Here is a 27,939-nt window from a genome sequence, read left to right as displayed (position 1 = left end):
TCCTGAAGTGCCACATCCACATGTTTTTTGAACACTTCCAGTGATGGTGACTCCACCACCTCCCTGGGCAGCCTGTTCCAATGCCTGACCACTCTCTCAGTAAAGATATTTTTCCTGATATCGAGTCTAACCCTCCCCTGGTGCAACTTGAGGCCATTTCCTCTCATTCTATCGCTGGTTACTTGGGAGAAGAGACCAACCCCCCCCTCACCAGGTAAACCCCCCACCTTTCAGGTAGTTGTAGAGAGCGATGAGGGCTCCCCTCAGCCTCCTCTTCTCCAGACTGAACACCCCCAGTTCCCTCAGCCACTCCTCATCAGACTTGTGCTCCAGACCCCTCCCCAGCTCCATTGCCCTTCTCTGGACACGCTCCAGCACCTCAACGTCCTTCTTGGCGTGAGGGGCCCAACACTGAACACAGGATTTGAGGTGCGGCCTCACCAGTGCCCAGTACAGGGACACGATCACTACAATCTATTTCTCTCCTTTAAGCATCTCCCAGCCTGACGGCATTTTCTGCAAACCGAAAAGAACAACTCAGAGCCCCAGGAACAGCAAACCCAAGGACTGTAACGTTCCAGGAGAGAAAAATGAGAATCGGTCCATGAGTTCCCATCCAGAAGGCAGCCGGTGTTTCGCCCGGCAAACCGCCCGCGGCACCGTCCCTCCTGCTGCGGCGTGACCCGGCGGCTGCAGCCCTGGGCGCTGCGAACAGCGGATGGCTCCGGCAGGGGAAGCACAGAGGAGGCTTTGCAATGAACTGTTGCTCGCGTTCATGCCATCCCTGACACCAGGTGCCTCCAGCACGATTCAAGTTAAGCCTACGAATAGAAACCACATCCCTGCTCCTAAACAGCCAGTGCTAACTTTGAGTAACAGAAACAAAACAAAAAAAAAAGCCTGTGGGGACATACTGACAGCTGAGAACCCCCATGAAACATGTATGAAAGCCAAGGAGCTTTTGAATACTGGCAACGCAATGAAATCCTTGCAAGGAAGATTAGCAGGACCATAAAACCCAGCAGCTTTTAAAGTAAGAAACACTTTCCGCTTCTCACATGTTGTTTTTTTTCCCCACTGATCTCCAACGCCTTTACAGAGGAGGATGACTAGGATGGGAACCGAGGGCACGCGGTCTGCGGGGTCTACAGTCCATAAATGCCCCGAACAGCATTAGGGCACTATCAGGACTTGGCAGGACGATAAATAAACCTCCAACCACACCTCCTGACTGGAACAGCTACCCAAAGTGTTTTTGCAAAGGCATAAAAATCTCTGAGGGTGGCAAACCAGATGTACACAAACCTGCACCGCGGGACAGGACCCATCGCACGGTGGGCCAGGGCTGGAGGTCTGTGCCCCACTGATTTCCCTGATTGACACTGCCAGTGAAAGAGGAGGAGAAAAACCCCACAAGTGAAAACGTTGGTGCTAAACCCCTGTTATTTCAAAACATTTCCTCTAAGAATAATGAGAGGTGTCACCTCCAGACACCCTCCCTGCCTCGTGCCCAGGTGCCGGTTGCAAGGCTGCCCGAGGTGATGCAGTAAGAGGGTGAGCCGCAAGCCCAGCACACATCACCGCTGCCAAACCCAGCGGTAAGGCAAAGTCCCACTCCCAAAGGAAAATCCCCAAAATTCCTTTTAATGAAGTTTTCCAAGGCAAGGGCACCGATTCTTTGGTTGCCCTTCTACAGGATACATTTAAACACCCACAACATCCATCGCACCTTTGCTGGCATCACCACAAGCGTGGAGCATGGCAGCAGCGAGGCGTGTGGGTATCAATTCAGGGTGCCCGGACTGTGCAGTAGCCCCAAAACAGGCTCTACGTGCCCAGACCCCCCACAGCTCAGGACGGATGAAGGGGCTTGGTGGGATGGAGACCCAAGGAGGAAGGAGAACCTGTGGGGGCTGGCAGTGAGGGCAGAGCCTGCCTGCCCTCAGCCCTGAGGAGCGGTGACAAAACAGCGGGAAAGGCTGCCAGCACATAATTTTAGTTAAAATTAATAGCCCTGACCGTGCATGGCACGCGGCACTGCAGAGCTTCAAGCCCGCACCTGCTTGCACCAGCATCTCAAACCCAAACTCCTAATGCCGGGATGAAGCTGCTTGTACCTGTGCTTTTACCCAGGATGCTCATGACCAAGAAAAAACCCATCTCAATGCTTTCCACAGGAGGGAAAAGCAATTTCCTCCTCGCGCTGCCTCCCCTCCTGCTGGCTGACAGCAGGGCTGTCAAATATCGTGATGTTTCCTCCACTCCCGGGATTTTTTCATCCTTCAGCATCTGTTCCGTTGGCCATTTTCTTCTATTTTTGCAGGCAATAGATGCAGCAGCAAGGAGATGACTCAAGGGGGAAGCTAGCAGTCCTAATTTTAACCGTTATCCTACGAACCCTGGCTCACTGATGACGAATTTAGTGCCAGGTCCCTCAAACACAGCCATAAAAACAGGCGTGTGTGGAGACCCGCCCTGCAGCATCTGGGTGAACCCCCAGGGCAGCCCCGAGCTCAGGGCAGCCCCGATGGCTTTTGCGTGGACGTCTGCCTGGGCGGGACGAGAAGATACCCATGGTCACTTCTGGCAGTGGCACTGGGGAAACGAAATGCAATTTTCTAGAGGAACTGCTAAGAAAACGTAACCAAATTAGGCAAATCGTTTTGGCAGAATAAACAAACACGGGAAAATACATAGAAACATTTTTCAGCTACTTCTCAATGAAGACTGATGAATTCTGTAAAGATTTGTGTATCCTAAGTTTACCTTTTTTTTTTTAATTTCCTCTTTTATACCCACTATGATTGATGAATAATCTGAAAAATAATCAAAACTTATTTCAAGACAAATTCAATGCTCAACACCACAAATTTCGGGGTGTTGCTGCGGTAGAGAAGCAAAGGACATCAATGCCAGCGGGGGCTGACGCCTGGGGTTTGCTGTGGGGATGGGGGCTGCAGGAGATGGCTTGGCCCTGCTCTGAGCCCCTCAGCCTGCCTCTGGGCAGGACCAGGGTGAAATGAGAACCGACAATGTGGTTAAATGACTTAAGATCATCTCTAGCGCAGGGGGGATAAGGGAATCATAGAATAGTTTGGGTTGAAAGGGACCTTTAAAGGCCATTTAGTTCAACCCCCTGCAGTGAGCAGGGACATCTTCAACCAGAGCAGGTTGCTCAGAGCCCCGTCCAGCCTGACCTGGGATGTTTCCAGGGATGGGGCATTGACCACCTCTCTGGGTGACCTGGGACAGGGTTTCACCACCCTCCTTGTGAAAAATTTCTTCCTTATGTCTAGCCTAAAACTCTTTCAGTTTAAAACCATTACCCCTTGTCCTAGTGGAATCATCTTATCCTCTCCAGTTGCCAGTGAAGTTTCTTCAAGGACACCAAAACCCCTTCTGGCAGGGCCAGGCTGGTGCACAGCCCCATGCCACCCACACGGAGGAGGTTTCCCTGCCCAGTTTGCCACAGCGAGGGGCTGGCACAGCAGCTCACCACCCACTTTGGAGGGGAAGACGGACCACCACCCACCCTCCCCTCCCGCAGCCATCACCTCCGCCACTCACCGGCAGCCCTGGCGGTCCCGGTAGCCCCGGTGGTCCCGGCTTCACGTGACCCAGCTGCCCATGTGCCACCGGCATGAGGGGGCGTCCCGGGCGGGCGGTGCTGTCCCCGAGCCCTGGGACAGCGGGGCTGGCTGCTACCGGAGGGTGCTCCGGGACACCCGCCGCTGGCCCGGTTCCCAGCCGGCCTTTAGGCACGTCTCCTTTGGGGGCAGCTGCCTGACGCGCCGATGGGGAGACCTTGGTGAAGGTGGCAGGCACGTCCAGGTCAGTGATGGCATCACCGGGTTTGCCGGGCGAGAGCCGTTGCCGCGTGCCCGCACCCCCCGTCAGCTTCTCCATGGTGACGTTCTCCTCCCGGGGGTCAGAGGCACGCTCCTTCTTGGCTGCTCGGTGTGTTTTGATGGAGGCTCCTGGGCGGATAAAAGCACCGTCAGGTACCGAGGCATCGCGACAGTGCGCGGGAGAAACTGAGGAAACTGTGACCATGGACTCACCGGAGCTACCAGCAGCCCATGGGCTGCTCCTGCCGAGCCCTGGCCTGCCGGGGCCGGTGATTTTATTATAGGTGGAGTTCAACAGCTCAAAGCCTTCATCCTCGATAGAAAGGCTGCCCTCTTCCTCCTCAGCCGACGGCATCTCGGTAGCAGAGAGCGAAGTCAGGGCGCTCCCATCAGGCTGGAGGCTGAGGGTCTCCTGGGCACCCTCCCATGTCCAAGGTGGCCCCAGGGTCAAATCTGAATCAGTGGGTGCAGAGTCCTGAAAAAGGAGGAGGAAAAAAAAAAAAAAAGAAATTTGAAGATTTCACTTCCCCCCCCTCTGCTCAACACGCTTTGTGCTTCTTCATTTCCCACAGGCACGAGCGCTGCCGGGGGACGCAGGGCAGCCCAGGGCTTGTGGGAGCCCCCGGGCTCCGGGGAGGCTCGTTGGTGATGGGCAGGTCAGCTCAGCCGCCTACAGAGCGCAACTCGCCCTCCACAGGGGACACAAGCCAGTTCCTGGCATGGACCACGCCAATACAAACCTCCGCAGTCCCACTGCGATGCCCCCCCCCCCAATTTTCTATGCTAGAGGGGCATCAAGAGAAGAGCCCACAGCCTGATGACAGAAATCCAAGCTTGAGAGCAATTACTAAAACAATTAAAGCAAATGTATAGAGTTACACCAGGGAGCAGTCTGCCCCTTCAGCCCCTGATTTTGCTGCTTCTGCATATTTTGAGGCTCCTGGTGGTCTCGGGGGAATGGCACAGGAGCTTGCACCCCCCACCACCCACCTCCTCCCCAGCCAAGCAGCTGCAGTAGTTGGTTTGCCCCAACGCGGCAAACCTCCAGGGTCGCGAAGGGAAGGCAGACGCAGGCCCAGGTGAACCTTCCTGGATGCTTGTGGCAAATTAATTTAGGGCAGAGGCTTGCAAGAGACTCGCTCTGTCTTCAGCTGCAGGACAGCGCAGGCCGCAATGGCGCTCTCAGCCCCGCAGCCACCAGCCGTGGACGGAGGAAAACGGCGATGTTGGTAGAAATAGTCAATGCTCAAGATGAAAGTGCTGAACGTGAAAACGGGGTTAAACTTTAGAGCGTTTACCTACATCTAAAATGTACATCGGTTTTACATCCAGCACCAGCTCAAGCGCCTCAGATGGGGCTCGCACGCTGAGCCACACAGGCACAGACCCTGGGTTGGGTTGGTTGGTGGGCGTGAAGGACCCTCACCTCTCCTGGAACAGCCGGCAGCATTTCCGCCAGCCCCACACGCCCCCCGCTCAGAGCTTGCCCTGCGCTCCCACCGACTCCATGGGGCACGGACAACCCGGGGCGTGGCACCAAGAAGAGGTGGTGGGACCTCAGCCCTGGCCGGTGGCTCCTTGGTGTTGGTGCCATGCAGCTGAGGAGACAGTCTGCGAGAAGTCACTAGAGGGAGATGCAGGCCCACGCTTGCCTTGCGGGGCTGCAGAAGGGGAGCGGAGAGGTACAAGGAGATATGGAGCATCCTTCCCATCCTGTCTTCTTTTGATTGAACCCGTTATCTGGTTCTGATTGTGCTCTGCACCACGGACCCAAGGTGCATGCTCACTTGGGAGCACCAAGTTGGATTTGCGTGAACAGCAAGCAGAAAAAACAAAAATTTCACTGCCAGAACCCATGATTCTGCCTGTAAGGACCCAACGATATGGGTGGGTCAGGGGAGCCAGCTCCGGCCAAGCCCCACTGCTGGAGGGCCCTGGGAGGCAGAGGAGCCCCAAAGGCAGCAGGAGTTGCTGAGGCCTTTGCTCTGCTGCTGCTGGATGCCATGCCATCAGATCAGAGATTTCCAAACGCTTCCCATCCCAGCTGGGGAGGAAAAATGAAAATTCATGTCAAGTTTGAAGAGTTTCTTCTAAAAACAGTTGAAATGCTTTGCTTTCAATTGTGAAAACTTTTTTTTGGCGGGGGGGGATGTCTGTCTTTGTTTATTATATATAATGTGTTATGATTTACTTTGATTTCAAGCTTTCATGCACAAGTGATTTTATAAGCTAAAACCTATCTCAAATCAGAAAAAAAGTGTTGCTTTCTATTTTTAAATATCAAAATGAAGTATTTTGACCACCTTTTTTTTCCTTCCAAAACCTACCCCAAAGCAGACTTTCCCCACAAGAAGTTCTAACTGGGGCAAATCAGCACCCTCCTGAAAAATCAGCAATGCCAAAAAAACTACAGCTGATACCAGCCACGGACGCAACCTCTGGACACCTCCACAGAGCATTTCCACCCTCGCGCCCGCAGGAGGGGGATGGCCAGGCCCACAGTGCACCCATTTTCATTGGTGCCTCTGATGTTGCAGTGGGTAAATACACGAGGGGAGTATCAAAGACCACGTGCAGGTACCGGAGGAGCCCACCGTGGGTCACATCCAGATCTCGCGTTACCTGAGCCCTGGTGCTCTTTAATCCCTGCAGCCGCAGCTGAGGGGGACTTGGGGCCAACCACCCCGACTCCTCTTGAAGCCATGCTACTCGCCCAAAGAGACAATGTATTTCTGAGCCAAGACAGCCTCAGTACAGAGGTTTTTGGAAAAACAGGAATATTCCTATTTCCTCAGTCCTTTGCACAAATTTGTCACCCCACTTGCAGAGCCTTGACCCCCCCAAAGGGAGAGGCAATGGTGACAACGATGTGCTGGTGTTACTCCGCTCCTCCAGCCAACACTAAGTCCCAAGCCAAAGGACCAGCACTCCTCTATCACCGGGATTTTTATGCCCCAAATGACATCGATAGGCATATTTTTAAAGAACGACGTCTAGGGTAGGTGTTAAGCAGGCCAGAGACAACCTAGTACCAAGGAGTAAAAGTTGAGGGAGGTGGGGATAAGGCAGAAAAGACAAACAGCAAAGGAAACAGAGATGGCAAGTGGGAAGGCAAAGACCGGAGGTGACCAGCCAGCCCCTCCTTCCCCAGAGACCTCTAACGAGGACCCGTGGGCCTGCCTTGCAGGCTGGAGACCACTGGGTGCAACCGAAGGGTAGAACGCGTGAAACAGGAGAGAAGGGAGGAATTGGAAAAGGAGGAGATTACCCTAATTCTGAAGGGGAATTTTCTCAGGGTTGGGAAGCTCCTGAGGCGAGGTCCTGCAACACCTCGTCGCCTTGCTTCATCGCCGAACAGAGCTGCCAGCGGAGGGGAGCAGCCGCTGCGCCCCGCGGACGTGAGCGCGCTGACCCACGGCCGTGCTCACCGGGGAGAAGCAAGAACCACCGGGGGAAGCGAGCGGAACGGGAGAACGGGAGGACACAGATCCCACCCTTCTGGCCCTCTGCCTCCGCCAGCGCCTTGATGAGAAATTCTCCGGCTTCATCTCCAGCCATCTCGAGCAATTCGGCGCGCTCGGATTTTCCCTGGGGCACCACCCGGCCGCAGTTCAGTCGCCAGGAGAGCTCGTTGCCATCGCAGCCCTGAAGAGCGACGGAAGGTAAAGACTGCGTTTCCTAAACGGCACCCAGTGTCCGGGTACGATGCAGGGAGGCTGAGGAAAGCAAGCGGCAAAAGCTCTGCACAGCCATCGGAGCAAAGCACCCGAAGGGGACAGGTTGCAATGAAGGTGTGTTCGTGAGGGAAAAGCTCATGTACAGCGAACGCGCCTGCGGAGTTCGGAACAAATGGAAACACGCTGCCGGTTAAATCACGGTGGTTTTGCTGCCTTTGAGGTGGAGGGAAATGGGGCTTCAGATGGTGAGAGCAGGGCAGAAGCCAGCGCTGCGCATCCGCAGCACGGGCGGGCTGGAGCTGCAGCATCACGGCAAGCTCTCGCGTGTGGCCAGCTGGCTCGTCCCTGCCCTCGCCCAGGCGTCCTGGCCAGCCCGTGCCCTCCGCTCAGCGACGCGCCAGCCTGGGAAGCTGCTGGTGGCTGCTGGTCTGAGGAAGCGCTTGCAAGCTGGGCAAAGCTCACCGGAGGGACACAGCCTGCACTGCCTGAGAAGAATTGAACTGATTTTTTTTTTTTTTTTTTTCCTGGTGCTAGAGTAGTTTTCAGCCGGATCAGGGAGCTGCACTGACCAGCCCTGCAGTTCAGAGAGCACAGTGCTGAGCAGGGGACCGCGGGGAACGGGACCTCAGGACCTCCGGGCAGGACAAACCCTTTCCCTGCCACCCTTAGATCAGCATCAGCTAATCAGAAACTCTACCCGGAACATAGCACCTTTCCAGAGGAAGGTCCTGTGGCCTCGCTTAAGCTGTTCACAAGTGTTAGAAAATAACCAAGGAAAGAGCATTCCTGCCCTGCCATAGCATCCACACAGCACGGAGAGCAAACCAGCGTAGCCCCCGGCCACGTTTTCCTCAAACCCTGCAGCAAACTCACGAACCCTACGGCCTCTCTCATGGAAGTAAGATCCAAATCTCAAGAAAACCAGAGATCTGCTCATCAACCACTTGGGCTTTTTTTGAAGCCCAAAGCTGCTGGAGTAGGGGCTGAAGCCGTGCAACACGTGGGGAGGGTGAGGACAGAGCTGCCAGGCATCAGCTCTACCGGCTGCGAGGTCAGATTTGCAGTGCCCTACGGCAGCACAAGCTCTCAGGAGGACGAGGTAGGATCCTTCGGTCCTTTCCCAGCACGCATGTTATCGGGGATACACCTTCCCTCTCCTTACACTTGGGTCTGAGGCAAAACGAGGCTGTGAAACTAGAGTTGAGGAAACGCAGGAACTGCCCTCGCTGCAATAGGCTCTCTCCCTGCACCGCCGTTCCGCAGCCCCTTCGCACATGGCGTAGTCATTCCTTTCCTTTTTCCTTGCCACACAGCACCTCCGACCGTCAAGGGGAGGGAGCCCCAAAGGATTAATGACAGTTTATGTTAAAGGCAGACACTACTCATCCAGGCTAGCCCCCACAACGCCGCGCATCACCCAGCCGACGCCGAGACCCTCCCACGTCCGCCCGCTGATATTCGTCAGCGCCCTGAGCTAAATTAATCTTCTCAAATGTATCAGAATCAATGGATTCAATTACACAAGGGTAAAACCCTTCAGAGGCTCCTTCAGCATAACATATAAGCCAGACTTCAAATCCAGTTAAGAGCCCCCCTATCATTAGCTTTAACTAACTTGGTTTGCGGTCCTGTTTCTGTTTAAGCAGGATGACTGCGAGCTGGCAGTAGTCAGTAAAGAGCTGTAACACAGACTCCAAAACAGCACTTTTTAAAAAAAAAACAAAACAAACCCTAATACTATTAAAAAAACCCTCTAGTTTATTTTACAAAGTCCTTTTGGGCAAGAAATCAAATGGAGAGCTGCAGAAAAAGCATTCTGGCTAAAACTTGACTCTATCATTTGTACATCCTAAACATGGTTCAGCTGTTAATTATGAGCAACCCCATTCCCTGACCTTCCCGCAGAGGCTGCGAGAGGAGCCGAAGGGGAACCAGAGGGACCTGCAGGCAGCTGGTTCACCCTCCTCAGCCCAGCACAGAACTGTGGGGCGGTTCCCAGCTGCCCCCCAAGCAAGGAACCCTACAGCCACCTCGGGAAGGGAACCGTGGGCACAGGGCAGACCTGGAGACTCTGCAGCCCCGCAGATGAGGTGCCCTCGGCTCGACCCACAAACCCCTCAACACACCCACAAAGCTCACGCTGGGCCATAGGGAACGCTGCTGTCTGTCTTCCCAGCGCCCCGCTCCTGCGGCTGGCCCAGGAGGAGTCTCTGGGTAGTCGAAGATGCTCCTCGTACGGCATTCCAGTTAGCCACTAGCCACACCACTAGCTCACTTTCCCCTCTGAACAACGCAGCCCACGGCCCGCATCATTTCTTAGCAATCCACGGTAAAACTGGTGGCAGCTCCATACCACCCGCTCCAGCAAATATATTTAGCATTAATGGTAAGCCCCCATCTCCAGCAGCTGGGAGTCTGGAAAAGAGCATCTGAAACATGAAAGGGGCTGAAAACTCATCTCAGGGGGAAGCAGAGGAGGAGCTCATTTACCTCCCCATCCTTCTCCTGGCACGAAGGAGGCTTAGAGGTGAGGACCAGGCGTTAGATGCTCCTCCATGAGCCTCGTCCTGCAGCCGCACAGCCACACACGGTAATTAAACCCTCCGCAATCCCTGCTGCATGATTCAATTTTGGTTTTGGCACATAGTAAATCCAACAAGAAACAAGAGCTTATGGGGGCAGGGACTTGGCCTATTTGTAAGTTCCAATTAAAATAGTTTTAAAAATTGACTCGTTCCTGGATAGGTCCTGCTTTTGCTATTTCTAGTCTATCTTGAAGTGGGGATGCAGAGGACCTCTTCAGCCACACCCAAAGAAAGTTTCTTGGCTTTTTATTTTGTAACCAAACTTTTGATCCATGAATAGACCTGCAGCAATAAAGGACATTAAGAAAGGGTTTTTCAATCTGGAAGTGAAAGTATTTCATTCGAGATGGAACAAAACATGGTGCTGAACTTTGCTGTGACCTGCGTACCAGAATCTGCTGTGGGGTCCCATCTCCCATGGCACCCAAGCCACCCAAAGATGCAGGAAACTCCAGAACAGGCATTTTCTCCCTTCATTTAATTAGGCACTGACATCTTTTTGGAGAAAATAAGGGCCTTCCACTTCCAAGCTCCACCCTGGAGCCCATGGACATCAATCACCATCTCCAAAGCCAAACCTCCAAGCAGGCACCCACCAAGACCTGGGGTTGCAGGAGACCCATTGGCTTCATAAGGGCCCCACTCTCATCTGGAACTTCCTTCTAGCCAAGGCCTTTGGTAATAATTAACAGTAACTCAAGGAAATAAAAGCGCCCAGCAGAGCCATAAAAGGTAGGATTTGGGCACTAGATCAAGCATTCACCAGCTCAGCGAGCTGGGGAAGGCACAGAGGGCAGGAGCAGCTCAAGGCTTTCCCACCGCAGGGATTCACCGGTTTCACAAAGGACAAGGACAGACAAGTTCAAGGTACGAGCTGCTACAGCAAGAGCAAATCCTCTCTGGATGATTTCACATTCCCTGCTCGCATGCAGAAGAGATCACACGCGGAGCCAGCCACGTGCCTCCGTCTCTAAAACAAGCCCCAAGGCACAATTATCCAGGCATTTACCACAGCAGGAGCGTCTCCGGGGTGAGCGGTGGCCTGCCCTGGTGCCCAGGACCCGCCGGCCAGGAGGTGCTGGCAGGTTTTTCAGGACATTTTCTCAACTGCAGCACTGGCTGCTGCCACGGAGACTAGGCTTGGGTTTCCATGGCCTGCCACGTGAACGCCTGTAGCGAGGAAGCTCTTGAACTCAATGGGCTTACACGGAGTCTTTTTTCTTTTGCTGTTAAACTGCTAAAAAAGACAAGCCACCTGATTGCCTAGATGTACCAGGCAGAGAGGCTGCAAAGGTGCCATCGCTTCTATGAAAATAAATCGCTCATCTCGGGAAACCAGAGAGGAGGTTTCTAAGCACCCTCCCTTCGCCACATCACACCCCACCCGTAGCAGATGTCCTCACAGAGTCCTCCCCAAGATGCTGGCACGTGCTTGTAAAAGCTTGCCTCACGGCATGATAAAATTGGGATCCTGATGCAAACCAAGCCTGCCCTGACATCACTTGCCACCCTGCAAGCCAGACCTCCACCCCAGCCCAGCCTCAGCTAGCTGGAAGGAGGGTTTGCTCAAGGTTTGGAGCCCACTCCACATGGGTGCTCATGAGCATCACCATGGTCCTCCCTTCCCAGCTGGGGTGCTGTGACCAGTGCTTGGCATCACAGAGGAAGCCCCGCTGCCACGGTCTCCTGCAAAGTCTGAGGAACCCCTTTGGAGGGAGCCTCACCGGCCCTGCTCCTCATCTATATGCCCCAGACAAGCCCCTAAGAGGGGCACAAGTGTCAGCAGAGGTACATCACCACCTGGGTGACTGTCACCCAAGGAACAAGGTATTTGTTCTGTGCGGCACTCCCTGGAGGGTGTAAAAACTACAGCCATTTCTTTACAAGTTGAAATAATAATTTGTTTTTTTCTTCCAAAAAATAAACTGCAAAGTAGTGTGGTTTTGATGCTACATTTGTTGCTTTTGGGGGTTCTCTGATTAAAAACAGTCTTGAAATATAGCTTTAATGGTGGGGGGGGGGGGGGGGGGAAATCAAAGTACTTCATCTTTCCAACATGACATGTATTTCTCCCTCTAACCAACAATTTTGCCAGTTTTGATCCGATTGCTAATTTCCTTAAAACACATTTTGCAACAAATGAAACCACAGTATTGAAAAGTTTCAGCTACAGCCACCTGTAAGATAACTTAGTGATCTTATCCTGTGCATCTTAAAGAGGGAAACTAATGAGAGGTATCAGCACCTCTCTGCTCCCCGGGGCACTGCAGGGGCTGGATGATTAAGCCCACGACACGCATGGGCATCGTTAGCTAGAAATCATTTGACAAGCAGAGGAAAAAGGGAGGCCTGCCTTAAAAAAAGATGCTGAAGACCCTGCCTTGCAAAAAAAAACCTCTGCAAAGCCACAGATTTAAAAGCCAGTTCTTCAAAGAGAGGTCACCTGTGGATAAGACACCCAGGCACAGCTGGGAGATGGCATCAGCTGAGGAAGACTTCAGTGGGAAGCAGGGGCTTACAGCCTGAGCTCCGTCCCCACTTGCCTAAAACACCAGGTTTAAATGTTATTTTTACCAGATGCCCAGATGTTGTTAACCTCAAGCTGCGAGTCGCTGCAGGGGCAGGAGCTGAAGCATTCGGGTGCTCAATAGGTGAAGCCAGTGCAGAACGAATCCACAGGACGCAGCAGCCGGGGGATGCCAGGTCCAGCCCTGGCTGCCCGCGCTGACACGGCGTTGAATTTCTACCCACTGTAGACAAACATTTTTTAATTCAACTCGAACGACCGGCATGGGAAAGGTCTATACTGGAAAGTCTCATCTGGTGAGCTCAGGGGAAACAGGTCTCTAAGCTAAAATTACTGGTCTCTTAGGCATAAGTAATCACAACTGAATTATACTGGCTCTGTGTAAACAGAACAAAAAGCCAAAATCAATAGCATACATGTTTGTTCCTTCAAATAGGCCAAATTTAGAGAAGAACCAGCTGAGAGAGACAAATTGGGAACTGCTTTAAACAGCTCAGGAGTTGTCCAAACCCATGAGAATCGAGGCAGAAGGCACGCGGGTTTAAAACCCTCCAGAAGTTAGATGTGGGAAGTGGGGAACGAGCACAAACTGAAAGCAGCCATAAAGGACGGTAGAACAGAAGAAAAAAGGAACTGGCACGTGATAAGTGATGCAGAGTCTATGGTTTGTAGAAAATCGACTCGGACAAGACGACAGACAGACAGAAGTCTCCGCCGCGGCCGCCCCTCGCTGCGGCACATGGGGTCCCCGCCGCGGCCCCCGCCACGTGGAAGCGGCCGAACCACCAGCAACAGCGTGGGAAGACGGAGCCAGACAAGCCGCATTTCTGTCCACGTTTGGGAAAATCCAGATGACATAACCAGATGACAACAAAATACCTTCCATTCCAGAAGTGACAAGGAGGAGGGGTTTCTCAATCCCATCCCATCCCAATAATTCAAACTAAAAAAAAAAAAAGGCGTTAAAATAGCAGGCTCTCCCGAACGTGCACGCTGATTTTTCAAGTTGGCTCTGAAAGCTGGGGAAGCTCCAGGGGACTGGGAAAAGGCTTTATGTTGTGCCAATATGCAAAAAAATAAAAAGGCAAACAGGAGGCCCTGAGTAATGACAGACCTCTTTCCCAAAGCTGAGCCCAAGCAAAATAACAGAGCAACTGATATGGAGCTCGTTAATAAAGAAGCCACAGATAACATAATTAATGCCACAGTTTTGAAAAGAGTCGCCGTGTAACTAACTTGGTATCTTGCCTGAGGAGGTTGAGAGTGTTTTGCTGACAAAGATAACAGTGTTGATGTTATGATCCTGGACTTCTGTAGGGCTCAATACCGTGATCCAAAAAACTCAGCTGACTTCCTAAATAGCAAACAGGTTAAACCCCAGCTCAGAACGTATCTGTCTACAGGAGCCCAGACAACCAGCATAACGTGCCACCCTAATTTTCAGCTAGGTCAGGCTAGGTAAAAAAGTATTTCAAAGCTGAGTGTCTTCTCTCAGGAAACACATTTTTGTTAATAGCTGCATCTTCTATCCAAAAGACAAAGATACAACATGATTTACAAGGTCAAGATCAGAGAGAGACAATTTAAAACTATTTTTTCTAGCACATTCTAGCATCAAGCCCCTGGAAGAGGCTCAGTCACGGGAAAGCTGAAAATCAAGGCTGGACTCCTTGCTAAGCAAGCCGTACAGATTTAAAGGAGGAATAATTGCCAGGAAATCCTACAGGCCGTGCTCAGCGGTAGATCAGGTCCGACATAATTATACCTTTGGATGTGCAGCATCCACAGCAGGAGTCTGGGGAAGAGAAACCCCTTCTGGTGCTCAACGCAGCCTCCCTCCGCTCCACGCCAACCCCTGCTTCCTCCAAGAGGTGCACAGGGCTGCAGCCATCAGCTGAGACATCACCCCGTCCTTCTCCAGGTGCTTCGGGCCAGAAGCACAGGATCTTGTGTGCAGAAGACATTTGCTCAACCAAAACTGGAATAGCTCAGCCCAGTGATCCCCCACATCACTCCTTTGTGTAACCCAAGGCAGCAATTTTTGCTCACAAGTTTCATATATGACACCTGGCTGCTGGATTTGGGAGGTGAATCCTTTGTAAGCCTAAATAATAAACAAGAGAAATTATTTCTTTTTGGAGGTCCATGTGAGATACCCCGCAAGTGCCCTGTTTTCACAGGGGAATGTTCAGGACTCCCTGGTATCCTACCCAGGCACTCAAACTGAAGCAACCCAAAAACCTGAACACCCTTGCAAGCTCAGCATCCAGGGGCCAAACTCAGACTGGAAAGACTCTGAGGGACTCCCCGTGCTCCCTGTCACATTCTCAAAGAGCACAAAGTGCCTCTCCTCCAACAGCCTTTTCCAAAGCAAAAGCAAAAACCATTTCTAAGTGACCCTCGGGCAGAGAGCAGCTGTGCTGGTGGCTGCGCACAGAAGTGGCTGCCCCAAGCACACGGCCATGAACCTCCAGCAGGACAGGACTGGTGGGAAGGGCAATGGCCCGTGAAGATGCTTGAACAGGAGCAGAGAAGCTACAGGTCAAGCCAAGCCCTTGCTGCAATACTTCTGGCATAGAGCAAGCCATAAAAGTCAGCAAGGGCACAAGAACTGAACCCAGGCAGAAGGTCAGATCATAAAAGGTTGAAGAGTAGCTGTAATTCTCCCTAGAGGATGCCTCCTGGCTTGGTTAGGTGGAATAGCACTTTATTTCTTTGACACGGGGTGGTGGTTGAAAACCACTGTGGTTCAGATCAGCATGCTCCTTTCACTACATTTATCACACAGTGGATTTGAGGTGCAAGAGTTTATCCATAGACACCTTACCCTGCCTGAAAAAACAGTTTCAGAGATCTTCAGATGGCTGAGATCAGAGCTGTCAGAAACAAGGACACCCATCTCAAGATAACACCCAAGAGCGGTGGAGATATTGCTGTGCTCAAGCTGTCAGACTTGTCCCATCACTGCAGACCCACGGGGGTATCCGGTAGCAGCCCAGGTTATCCAAGGGGCTGGCAGCTCAAAAGGCCAAGGGAAGCGGCGGGGCAGAGGCCTGGCTGTTCCCCCCAAAGGCTTGTCTCTGTTAGGCAGGACGGACCAAGCGCAAGCAGTTTGTGGCAGGTATTTTAAAGACTGAAGTCCAGAGTACGTACGTCTCCCGATTTACACAGCTTCAGGCTGCTCTGATTTTAAAGGAAGGATGCTCCAGTAGTTCTTTGACATTAGGCAAAGGTGCTAACAAGAAACTAGCAACTAAATCTCCATTAACTGCTGAAAAAAAAGAATTATCTTTAAGATGGGCCTTCCTCCTGGTTTAAGGAGAGCCAGGATTTCCGTTGACATTAAAATTCCACCCTCCCCTTCCCTCCATATGAATTATCTCTAATCATCAAGAGCATCACATTGTGACTTGCTTTATTCAACTGGAATGTTTCTTGGTATCATCAAAAACTGGCAAGAAAGTTCCGTAAAGTAAAATCTTTTACTCAGTGTATTGAATACTTAAAAACCTCAACGAAAAAGAATTTTTAGTTAAAACTCAGACGTGGTAACAAACAACAAAACCTCACCAAAAAAATATCTTTCTTTTGCCATCCAGGTCATGGTAATGTTCAAGTTCATTTTGCGCCATATTTCTCTGCTGCCACCAAGCATTGCCTGACCCAGCAGAAACACACGCTCGCGAGTCGTGCCACACAGGGGCATCTCCTCCTGCTTAAGCATGTGCAAAATCAGGAGCAGCGACGCGCGTTTGCCCAGCACGCTCTGCTTCATTTGGCCTCCTGCTCCCTGGAAGTGCCCCTGAAAATTTACTTGCAAGTTGCTCCCTGGCCGCTGGCTGACGCATGCCATAGAGCCAGGCGATACCAGCCTCACGCCACAATTTCCCTTTCAGGTTGATGGACAGCCTAAAATCTGCTGAGGCATCCCTCCCAGCCCATCACCGTGGAATCAGGCCACCCGCTAACTGGAAATATGTCATCCTGCAAAAATAAGACTCTCACCAAGCTCTAGAGTAGGAGTCCAGGCTGAAAACTTTAAATCCTTGCAGAACTGCTCAGGTGCTAATAAGAGACCTACTTGGGTGTTGTTTTGTTAGTTCTGAAGACCAAAGAGGATGGCGAGGAGGAGGAACAAGAAGTCCCAACTGCCGAAATGCTGTATTTGTACGCACAGTGACCACGTTGGGCTGCTACTGGGCTGTTACAATTTAACGAGCTACCAGCAGTTTTAGGATTGAATGAGACTGAATAAGTGATTGCAACGATTTCATTCCATGAGAAACCTGAGCACGAAAGAACAGACATGCCATGAACAAACTGAGCATTTTCATAGAGCTTTCACAACTTTTCTTTTTTTTAAACCAGGAAGAAATCTCAGAAGTAGCTTGAACTGTCCAGTGAAACCTGTGAAATTTTGCCTCTTTGGAAGTCAGTGGGATTTAAGCTTTATTTGACCTTTGGTTGAATGGCCTTAGCATCCCAGTTTAAACTGCTTTGGAAAAAGTCATTCAGTTTAGTCATCAACTCAGTCCTCTTGCTCATGTTTAGTACAGACAAAGAGAAGACAAAAGGTAGGAGAAGTGGCTCAATACCATCCATATCTTGATTACTCATAAATTACAATCGATCCCTTGGAAAAAAAAAAAAATCACAAAAGGAATAGACTGCAGTTCAGGTATAATTTAGGCTGCCAGTAACAAACTAATCTATTGCCTTCATCCACTTACATCTTCCTCCACCATCACCCTGGCCCTCCATAATTATTTAGTTCTAACTAGCAATTAAGGAATCCACCAATATACTAATTTACTTCAAAATGAACAAAGGCACAGAAAGTGTAACGACAAAGTACAGCTTTGGATTGTCCCTGCAGCAGAGCCAATCTGCTCTTTATTATTTTCAAACTGTAACACATTAGTAGCACTTTTTTTTTTTCTTTTAATAAATCCAAACGTCAAGGATCCCAAGGCATCTCTGGTTCTGATTAAGTACTTGAAAAATAAACTTGTCCCAAATCCAGAATATTGTTAGTCTTCCCTGTAGGCCTATGAATTTCACCACTTTTCTTATTATGGCAACATCTCACCAATTCACACCAGTCGCCGTCAGAACCACTCCAGGGAAGCCAACTGGCAAACGAGCATCGGATGGGGGGACACGTCCTAAACAGTATCCATCGGGACCTGAGGACTAATTGCAGGGAGGTGGAGCCTACCTTTCAGATATGCTCAGGAAGACTGATTTTGCCATCTCAGTTTTCATCGTTTTCATTTCATTGAGTTGCTGGAGCGTATCCAGAGAAGAACAACGAAGCTGGTGAGGGGACTGAAGCACAAGTCTTATGAGGAGCGGCTGAGGGGCTGTTCAGTCTGGAGAAGAGGAGCCTGAGGAGAACCCTCATCGCTCTCTACAGGTACCTGAAAGGGGGCTGTGGTGAGGTGGGGGTTGGTCTCTTCTCCCAAGTAACCAGTGATAGGATGAGAGGAAATGGCCTCAAGTTGCACCAGGGGAGGGTTAGACTCGATATTAGGAAAAATTGCTTTACTGGGAGGGTGGTCAAACATTGGAACAGGCTGCCTGGGGAGGTGGTGGAGTCACCATCACTGGAAGTGTTCAAAAAACATGTAGACATGGCACTTCAGGACATGGTTTAGTAGGCATGGTGATGTTGGGTTGATGGTTGGACTTGATGATCTTAAAGGTCTTCTTCCAACCTTAATCATTCTGTGATTACAAACCCAGCCCATAAGCACCCTCATCAGCAAACCAGCAGTATGCTCACCCATAAGCCTGCCCGCTGCTGCAACACTTGTGTCATGATTAAACCCTAACACACAGAGTATGAACCCAGCCACAAGGTCCACTTGGCCATACGTGAAGCATAGTTTGCATGAAGGAGCTAGCAAGGTGCAGCCAGACAGTTTAAGCCAGGCATGTGAACAGACACCATCCCAAACACTTAACAGCAATGCCTGGGAAGGTGAAGGGAAGACAGAAAGGACTCCATACTGCTCAAACACCCCGAAAATATTTCAATTTACATTTGCTGGCAGGTTTCCCCCTCAAGATGTCTGTTTGCATGAACTCAACAAACCTTGGCTAGAAATCCCAAATAAAGCAAAACCATAAAAGAGTTGCAGCTTGCTTCACTCGGAGCAATCACTTGTCTCCCAACGTATGCGGAGAATCTGGAGACACCCTCTCCAGACACCAAGGCAGCCCCAACAGGGAGGGGGCAGCCCCCAGCACCATGAGCACCAGGACTTGGGAGCAGCTGCTCCTCTCCCACTGCCGGACTCCCCGGGGAGCCATGCCAAGGAAGTGCAATGCCTTGCAACCCCGAGAATCACAACCGCCTCCTCCCACTGCAGAGCCTCAGCCCTACCCACCTCCCCAATGACGGCGAGCAGCAAGTCTTCCCCAGGCAGATGTTCACATCCACACGTGGGCAGAAGCGGCAGGCATCCAGACTCCTCCTTTTTCCTGTACCATGCAGAGACCTGCCAGCCTGCTAACCTCACTGTTTCGCTCCCTCCAAGCAAATCCAGCTGCAGTCAGGCTTGCAGCTAGATCCACAAGCACCTCTGTGCATGCAGTGACCTGATCCATCTCACCACCACCTTCATCAAGCCACCCCTCTTGGGCTCAATGCAAGCGCTCAGGAAGGTCACCTAAACTCATCTTGGCGTCCGCCAGCACTAAGACATGTCAAGTTACATTCAAACCATTGAAGAGACATCACAAAAAAGAAAAAAAATCATAACTTGTAGCCTTGCCTGGCTATTTTGGCTTTTTAACCAATTGGTCATTAGAGCGACTGGTTTCCGCAAGAGACGTTAAGGTGGCGAGACATACCAGAGGACATGGGGAGGGGCATTCCCTGCACATACGTCCTGCAGCAATGCAGGACAGTCGTACCTGAGCAGATGAGTCCTGGATTTCATTGGTTTCTTTTGGCACCTGCACAGTTGGAGAGAGAAAGAGGAAAAATGTCACCACCCAAGGACCTGCACCGACTTCAGCAGGTGGTTATTGCTGGAGCATGCTGCCTCGGACAGCACGGGAAGAATCCAGGGAATACACACTGGGAACCAGTCAGTCACAGTGACGGGAGCGAACAGCTTTCGGTTAAACCTCTCGAGTCTTCGGGTAGTCTTTGCGGTTTGTTTTGGTTTTGAAGCTAATGAGTCCTGAAGAGGGCCAGCGAGGGATGGGAGCTGGTGTGACATGGGGCAGAATCATCCTGTGGGTTCCCACCTGCAGTCAGGTTACTGACGCTTAAAATAAAACCTCCTCTCTGCTGGGTGAGCCACTGGAGCCATTCGGGCGAGTGCTCCAGGCCTACAGAGCACAGGATAGTACAAATATTAAGAGCAAGTTATCACCTTGCAGGCTCAGAGGATACAACTTGTGGCCTTTAAATCAGAGATTTGTCCTTACTTCTTAGCTCTAGGGAGCAAGTCCAACTTATCTTGGAGCTACAGACAGTACCTGAGGGCTGTCAGCATGAGACACGCCAGGTACCACTCGGGGGACGGCTGTGGGTTACATCTGCTGGGACCCCAGGCACACCAGTCTCCCTTAGAGCAGGCAGACAACCAGCGTGACCTGCTCTGCGTTACACACTTGGCCGTCTCCACATTTACTCCCTGGCAAAGCCAGCTCCTAGTTAATCCCTTATGATCAAGCTTTTCCCCAAATCCTCCTCTTAAAATAACAAAGATGGAAATTGATGCAGCCCGTCCTGGGGGATGGCGCAGTTACCGCGGGGCTGCTCCAGCCCAGCGGCACCAGCCGGGACTCACACACAGGAGGCTCGTGCCAGACGCTGACGTTGGGCACTTGCCTCTTCGGCGAGCCTTTTCCAGGCAGCTGCCAAGCCCTTCTAGACACTTGGCCTACAGAGATGAGGTGTCTCCCTGGGCCAACTCCAGCTCCTGAGGAAAGCCTAGGTGCTTCACATTTGGGAGTTTACTACGTGATCTGGGCTTTTTGGCACAGCTATTTCCTGAGAAATTGCTGAATGCTGTAATAAAATTAAAATCCACAAAACTTCCATTTCCAGCAGTGCTGAAAAGACAGAGGAGACAACCTTTGCAAGGATGATGCACCAAAGTGTGCAATGCAGCAATCTTGCTGGAAACGAGCAAGAATTCCAAATTAATGTACAATTCCCGAATACAGCTCTCGCCCCCTCCCAAAAGCAGAGCTCCAGCTGCAGCATTACTCAACAGCTACTCAAAACTTCCCCGTGTTAAACACATGAGAACGTACAGTCATACCCACACCCAGGCTTTCTTTGGCTCAGAAACTCTCCCTTTAACTCATTCTCCCTTTGCACCAAGCCCATCTATGACTTGAAGGGAGGGTTTGGATGGTGAAAGAACCACCCCGTGTGCTGGCCACCATCCCCTCCTTGCATCTCAACTCAAACCGGAGACCCAGGTACTTCCAGGCTGCATTAACGCCCTGGGTTGGTCCTTTCCTTTGAGTCATGTTACACCAAAGAGAAGCGTGGGCCAGCAACCCTAAAATTTGTCGGCTGCCCTCAGCCACACCTCTGGCCAGGCTGGCGAACGCTCCCATGGGGAACCGAAGCGGTTGAGGCGGAAGGAGCGTGTGCAGGTTGCGTTGTAGCTGCGGCAGTGGTCGCCGGCGGCTGCTGGGTCTCCCATCACAAAGGTCAGTTGCTGTAGAGCACCCTGGGGAGGAAGAGACACAGAAACCAGAGCTTACCCACATGCGTCCTCCAGAGGAAAGGGAAAGGTCAGAGGGCGTGTGGGGGGTGTCTCCGGCCTCTCATAGCCAGGGACCCCTTTACAGGATGATTCGCTCCCCATCTTCAAGAGCTGGATGCAAAGAGCCTGGAAACAAAGGCTAAGAGCCAGCAACGTGCAAGCGATTTTTGAGTTAAACAACAGTGAGGATTGAAGAGGTGCTAAGCACACTGCAGGATCGGGCCCTCTCACTATTCACCCCCAAGAGCATCCTCCCCGGCCCCGCCTGAGCGGTACTGCGGTGCCGGGGCAGTGCCGAAAGGGACCCCTCGATGGGCTGGCTGGCGTACCGCAAAGGCCCTGTTGAGAACAAGGGTGCGTGAGGAGACAGACCAACAGGAAAATATCCCGGACAGGAGAAGATTTACAAAGGAGGAAAGAACAAAGCACGATATTGGACTCCCAGCGCAGACCATCAGACAGAGGAGGGAGGTAGATATAGAGGATGCCTGTTTATCTGCATGAGGCAAAATGCCAGCCTCCGAGGTTCCAGACTTGTCAGAATCAAAACTGATTCAAAATGGGCTTCCCTGCCTTACTAGGCTGCCTTCATGTTTCCTACATTAAGCTCAGGGCAACTGAAATAATTAATTAGCAATATGGCACCACTGGTGCTCGAGCAGCTTTTCTGCATGACACAACTATCCAGAGGGAACGTCTGGGCCAGCTCTGTCCACCCAGAGGTCCTCTGCCACCTCCCAGCAACAGCAGCAGATGCTGAGAGGAACACGTCTGAGCTGCCAGCTGACCTCTTCACTGAATGATCTGGCATCCTCCTCCCCAGGCTGGGCATGCAGCTGGGCAGCCCACTATAAACCAGTGGCAAGGAGAGCACCACCCTGCATGAAGAGCTTCAGATTGATGAGACAAAGCAGGGGCTGGTCTCAGAAATGCCACTTGGACTTTTTCTGCAAGAGCTAGATCTGTTTGATGCCCTCAGTTTCTGTGTTTGAGGTTCACTCTCAGATACGTTTCAACACAAAACCTGACAGACTCTGAATTTATCAGGCATTTTAAAAAGGCCAGTCTACTTTGAGCTGTTGGGAATCTTTGGCTTGTAGAGTCCTCAAAGCAGGGACTTCATCTTCAACACACACGTGACAAGCTTCCCAACCAAATGCTTTGCATGCCAACTACACAGATGACTTTTTTACATGGTACAAGTCATGGTCAACAAGAAAGGATGAGTCTAACTCTGTAACCTCACAGTCTCTACTGCTGACCTGATCGCTAGCACTGGTGCTGCCCTGACCCAAAAGCAAGCCCTTTGCACAATTCAAAGCCTTTGCAAAGCTCATCCTCACCAACTGCAAAACTAAATGGGTGTGTTTTAGGGAGAGAAGGCAAAGAATTCCTTCAGAGGGAGCTGCAACCTCAATTCACACAGCTAGAGCAGACCATGTCCTCGAATACAGCCCTGCCAGGCCTGCCCAGCTCTCACCTTAAAGGGTATCTCAAAGGACTCGATCAGGCCTCCAACGATGATCAGCCCCTCTGTGTTCACTCCCATCCCGAAGTAATTGGACCAGCTCACTCTGTCCACCAGCCGACAGTCCACATGCAACTCCAGCCTCTCCAAGGAGATGCTGAGAGCAACTTGGTGCCAGTGCCCATCGCCGAGAAGGGAAATGGGGAACCTGCATGGCCCAGAGGGGGAAGGGAAGAGGCACAATATGAAACTTAGATCCCACACCTTATGCAGGACTAGGCTTCACCCTTACCAGCTCCCAGGGTCCCTCATGCATCCATCCTTAGTGCAGATGCTAAGGACAGCACAAGATAAATCACTTCTACCTTATTGTCACAAATAAGCACCATCACTTCTCTTCCAGCACAGAAACGCTATTTCTATTCAGTGGATTTGGGCATGTCTACAACCAGTTGGGGTATCTGGGGAGTTATTGGTATTTGTGTCTCTCTCCATTTGATTCAAATTCCCAGGTATTTGAATGTTTTTGCTCTTTACTTTGTTTTCCAGATCTGCATCATTTTGACAGAGTAGTTAGGCAGTGACTACCCGTGCAGTCACACCACCAGGTGTGATGGACCATCACCCAGGTGGGGGGACATGACCTTGATTCAGCTGAGGCGGGGTCAGAGCAGCACTGCTCAAAGCCCATAGCAGAAACCTTAACTCTGGCCTTGAGAGTCAAAAAGGAACCATGAAAAGGCAGAAAAAAAGCACCTGAACTGGAACTTACTCATAGTGTCTCCTCCTCGTGGTGACAAAGACCAAGGCGTACGGGTTAATCCTGATCTGGAAGAGCACGTGACTCCTGTGGCTAAGGATGGTCACTAGGCTGGTGTCCTCTTTCAGCGAGTACCTGAGCTTCATCAGCACACTCAGCTCATCTGCAAACCTAGCAGAAAGAAGCAATGTATGGCATCCTGCAGCAGCTGCTGAATCACCACAAACTGCCCTCTTAGGACAAAAAAGTCACAATACAAACAAACTCAGTGAGGACAAAAAAAATAAAAAGCCAAGAGCAAACAGTCATTCAGGTCAGGTACTCAAAAAGGAGCAGCCAGGCCAAAATTAGCAGTGTCCATATAACCTTAATGCATCCCTCTCAGATACAACCTCAGCACACGCTTATGTGGCTGTGCATGATTTTCCATGGGACTCCTGCCCTGCCCACTGCTGAGATTGGATGGTAACCCTGCTACAAGCAGCTCTTCAATGTTGCCTTCTCTCACCATGTCCAGTGTCCTTGTCCACAGCAAGCACAGACAGCACCTTATCAAGTACAGCAAAGGTCTGACCTGGTCTATGTCTCCACAGACCTTGGCATCAAGCAACGCTGATGGATATGGCTGTGCTGTCTCTCTTGCTCTCTCCAGTTACCTGCTGGAGCAGAGAGGACTTCCTGATGGGAACACCAACAAAACACATTCCTGGAAATGGTCAGCCAAGAACTGTGCCAATGCGTCTTCCCTGCACATGACCAAGAAAGAGAAGAAAGGGGAGAAGCACTGAGCTCATAAGAGCGCAGTGGATGTGTTCTCTTCCTGTCATTGTGGAATGGGGTCTGAAAGTAACGCCTCAAACCAACAAGCATGCATGAGCCGATTTCGAGCACCACCACCCCAACCCCGTCCCCGTGAGAGCAGCCCACCTGTCCCCAAATGCCTCCCTCGTAGGCATGTTGAGGGTAGCGTACTGCCCGATCTCCAGGATGCTGCAGTTGGCTTCATCATAGCCGAAGGAAATATTGCTGAGGTCCTGCGCATGGGAAGTAATTTTGTCCAGCAAGTTCACTTCATCTGCATTAAGGGGAGGAGAAAGATGCTCAGTAGCTGAGATACCTTCACTACAGGGCTCTGCCTTCTTCGTTCTTCCTATTAGACAACAGACAAAACCCCCAGGAAGAAGAGAATGCAATTTGAGGAAATAAAAACAATTCACAAATTCAGTAAACTCGGACCAAAACAAACATGCAGATAACCTCAGAAGCAGCCAGGTGATATTTTTGAGATAGAGCATTTGTTTTGAGGCCAGTGTCCCAGAGACATGAAGGGCCATTCCCACCCCAGCAGTGGTGGTACCTTTATGACCATATACTTGGGATGCTCAGGACTGTAAAGCAGAGCCTGGGACACAAATGTCCCAAAGCACAAGTCCTGGATCAACTGGGTACAGAAAATCCTGCTCAGTCCTTTCCCAAGCTTCCTTGATGAAGTTTGCCCAATTTCTATAAAGAAATGGAAAAAGGAGCAGGATGAAGTTACCATGTCCCTCACTGGGACACGGGGCACTTCCCTCTGCCCACAGCAGGGTTCATTGCTACGACAAGGGCAGGAGCTCCATCAGGAGCCATGCATCATGCAATAACACCTCCCCAGCAGGTGAAAGGCCCACTTTCAGAACTACGCTGTGAACATGCAAGATGGTTTGAATTGGGTGAGAGCCCCTGGTCTGGACTATTTAGCAGCACCATCACTTCAGTCTCATGAGGAGCTTTTAACTCCCTTGGTGAACAGAGACATTCCCTTTCCAAGTTAATTCTTTAACTTTAAAGAATCATTCAACTGCAGAAGTACATAAACAAGAATTTGTTTAAAACCACAAGGTTTCTTGTTCCCCTCCATTAGCCAAAAAAAAAAAAACCCAAAAAACACACAGACATCTGGCTTTATCCAGACACTGTTTCTACCTCCAAGGCATCTACAACCATGTTCCTCCTCTCTTGTCATCTCTTTACCCTGCTGGGCAGTGTGACAATAACCCTGCCACCTGCGAGGGGTGGGCAGGGGGGATGGACTCAGGGCAGCACCCCATGGGCCCAGCCTTGCAGGAGGGGTCTGGACAACTGTGGACCCACAGACCCATGACCGGGAGGGCCTGGACGATCCCACTTGATACCTTGTCAATGGGAATCCCGCCAGTACCATCTGCACTAGCATCTGCCATCACTTGGGAGGCATCCAGCCTCTGTATTCACGCTAACTCCCACTGTCAATGAGGTGCAAGATTTATTTGAGGGCAGATGAACAGCCTCAGGCGTGCTGTAGCCTGACAGGAGATATGTGCACTGTACAGATCTGCTGCTCTGGAAAATAACAAATCAATTGAGCAGAAAGCTGCTTTGATCCAGTTCAGACACTAACATAGCAGTCCTACCACCACCTCCTCAGAAGATTTTGTATGAGAAAGAGCCCTGTGCTGGGAAGGAGAGGAGGGAATGGGATCCTGCAGGAGACATGGCCACTTATGGTGACTTAGGATTTCATCAGTTATTTCCCCAGCTCCCCACACAGTCACAGCATCAACATGCTCCCCTGAAACTCTCAGCTCAGTGACATGAGTGTGCAACAGCCTTCGGCAGCAGGAACCTTGCAAAAATGGTGCTGAGTCAGGGAGGGTGCAGGGCTGAGCCCCTTGAAGACTTCCAAGGTTGCAAACCCTGAAACGGTGCCGAGTGGACAGAGTTCACCAGTTACGAGAGATGCACACGCTCAGCACGGGGAATTAATCTGGGACCAAACACAGCTGAGGGAGGGGAAGAAATATTTGGGATGTTCGTCCATTCTCATTCCCAAGCAGCGACTCCTCAGCTGCCGATGCCAATGGGCATGCCAAACCCTGCACCCTCCATCTCCAGGGGCTGCAGCCGCCACCACCTACCAGCTCCGCCGGTGATTAAAGGCAGACAAGTGTGAATTGAATGGATCCTATCAGGTGAAGGGCCTTCCTACACAAGCCGCAGCTGTGAACTTGGGACAAGAAATAACATGCTTGCATGGAATTTTTCCTGGGCAGGGCATGGCCTTAACACACAGCTTCAGCATTTGTTTAAAGCCATGGTCCATGACAACATGTGCACCTAGGGTTAAAGCTAAGTATGTGCTTGGTGCTTTCCCAAATAGAGTAGCAGAGATTCCTCTCTCCATGGCCCGGGAACTGGAGATAGCTGGACAACGATCACAGGGGCAGGGCTACACCAGCAGGTTTCAGCAGCCAGGGTTGGTGTTTACCTCTGGACTCCTCACCAAACCCAAGAGAAGAATTTGGCATTAAAAAAACAGAATTAGGAGTGAAATCAATGAGATCTCTTAAGACCCAGGCAAGGGGACAGGTGGGAGCATGACCTGGCATAACCGAGGGGGCAGCTGCTGCAGCAGGGACCACCAGCTCACATTCCACCTACCAGCAGAGATGGGCTGATCCCACCGTATGCCCAGAGCGACCCCAGCTCAGACAGAGGAGCTACGCACTGCTGCAGCCTCTCCCGCCGCAACCGTCAGAGCCTGAACGTCACGGGCAGGGTTTAGCCATGTTCCCATCCCTGCGAACACTGCCCTACACATTTGCATGCACACTGGGAGCGGCAGAGCAAGAGCCAAGCACGGGCACCCTACAGCCCCTCGCACGACGCGGGCAGTTCCGAGGACAATGCCAAACCTCTGCTGGAGACAAGCAAGGACAACCAAATGACAACAGGTCATTTCAGTCCCCAGAGAGGCTGATGGCTGTAATCCTGGCAATCGGCTGTGCAGTTACACCTTGGGCAGATCAGCCGCTGCAAACACCGCTCTCCTCTGCCTGACTTCCCCTGTAAGCCGAAAGAGAAATGCTGAAATAAATGATGTGCCCCTCTGACACCAGCCCTCACGCAGAGCTGGGGGAGCTGGAAGGCAGATGCCCTTCTCCTGCTTTACCAGCTCCAGACTACAGCTCTTCGACGTGCGCTGCTTTTTCCTCCCCGCTCCCAGTTCTCCAGAAGCGGCTTTCTATGTATTTTAGTCGCATCTGGCTAGTTTCTGTGCTGTTGGGCTAAGCCAGTGGGGCCTCAGAAATGCCTACAGCAGACACCCATGCTGCACGAGCCAGCAAAGCATCAGACGGGATCTATCTACTACAGACACGTTGAAGAGTGTCTTGCTGCAGTAGCTGTGGCTCATGGCACCGCGCTCTCACCCTGGGGCAAGAGGCGACACACAGCGAGGTTGTTTATGACACTGGATTTAGTGCTGAACCAGTCTCAACAACAAAGCTTTGGCTCACAGCTTCTCCCCAGTATT

The 27,939-nt window shown here is 51.4% G+C and overlaps 1 protein-coding gene across 1 annotated transcript in view; it reads right to left on the bottom strand.

Moving 5' to 3' along the window:
* LOC309412254 (uncharacterized protein) overlaps positions 1-26,036 on the bottom strand; it is a 61,674-nt gene extending 35,638 nt beyond the window's left edge. Inside the window, exons 1-7 of the mRNA XM_082009126.1 lie at positions 25,774-26,036; positions 24,534-24,681; positions 23,619-23,777; positions 22,859-23,054; positions 21,199-21,342; positions 19,559-19,600; positions 3,568-4,323 (exon numbers count right to left, since the gene is read on the bottom strand). Of these exons, the coding sequence (XP_081865252.1) occupies positions 3,568-4,323; positions 19,559-19,600; positions 21,199-21,342; positions 22,859-23,054; positions 23,619-23,777; positions 24,534-24,681; positions 25,774-25,828 (1,500 nt within the window). The 5' untranslated portion in view covers positions 25,829-26,036. The remainder of the gene's footprint in view (positions 1-3,567; positions 4,324-19,558; positions 19,601-21,198; positions 21,343-22,858; positions 23,055-23,618; positions 23,778-24,533; positions 24,682-25,773) is intronic.
* Between the last annotated feature and the right edge of the window lie 1,903 nt (positions 26,037-27,939).

This window comes from Phaethon aethereus (assembly GCF_964289735.1).
Source record: "Phaethon aethereus genome assembly, chromosome: 20".
In the NCBI taxonomy this organism is placed as follows: Eukaryota; Metazoa; Chordata; class Aves; order Phaethontiformes; family Phaethontidae; genus Phaethon; species Phaethon aethereus.
Note: the sequence above shows the minus strand (reverse complement) of the source record. Positions and strands in the feature narration are given on the sequence as shown.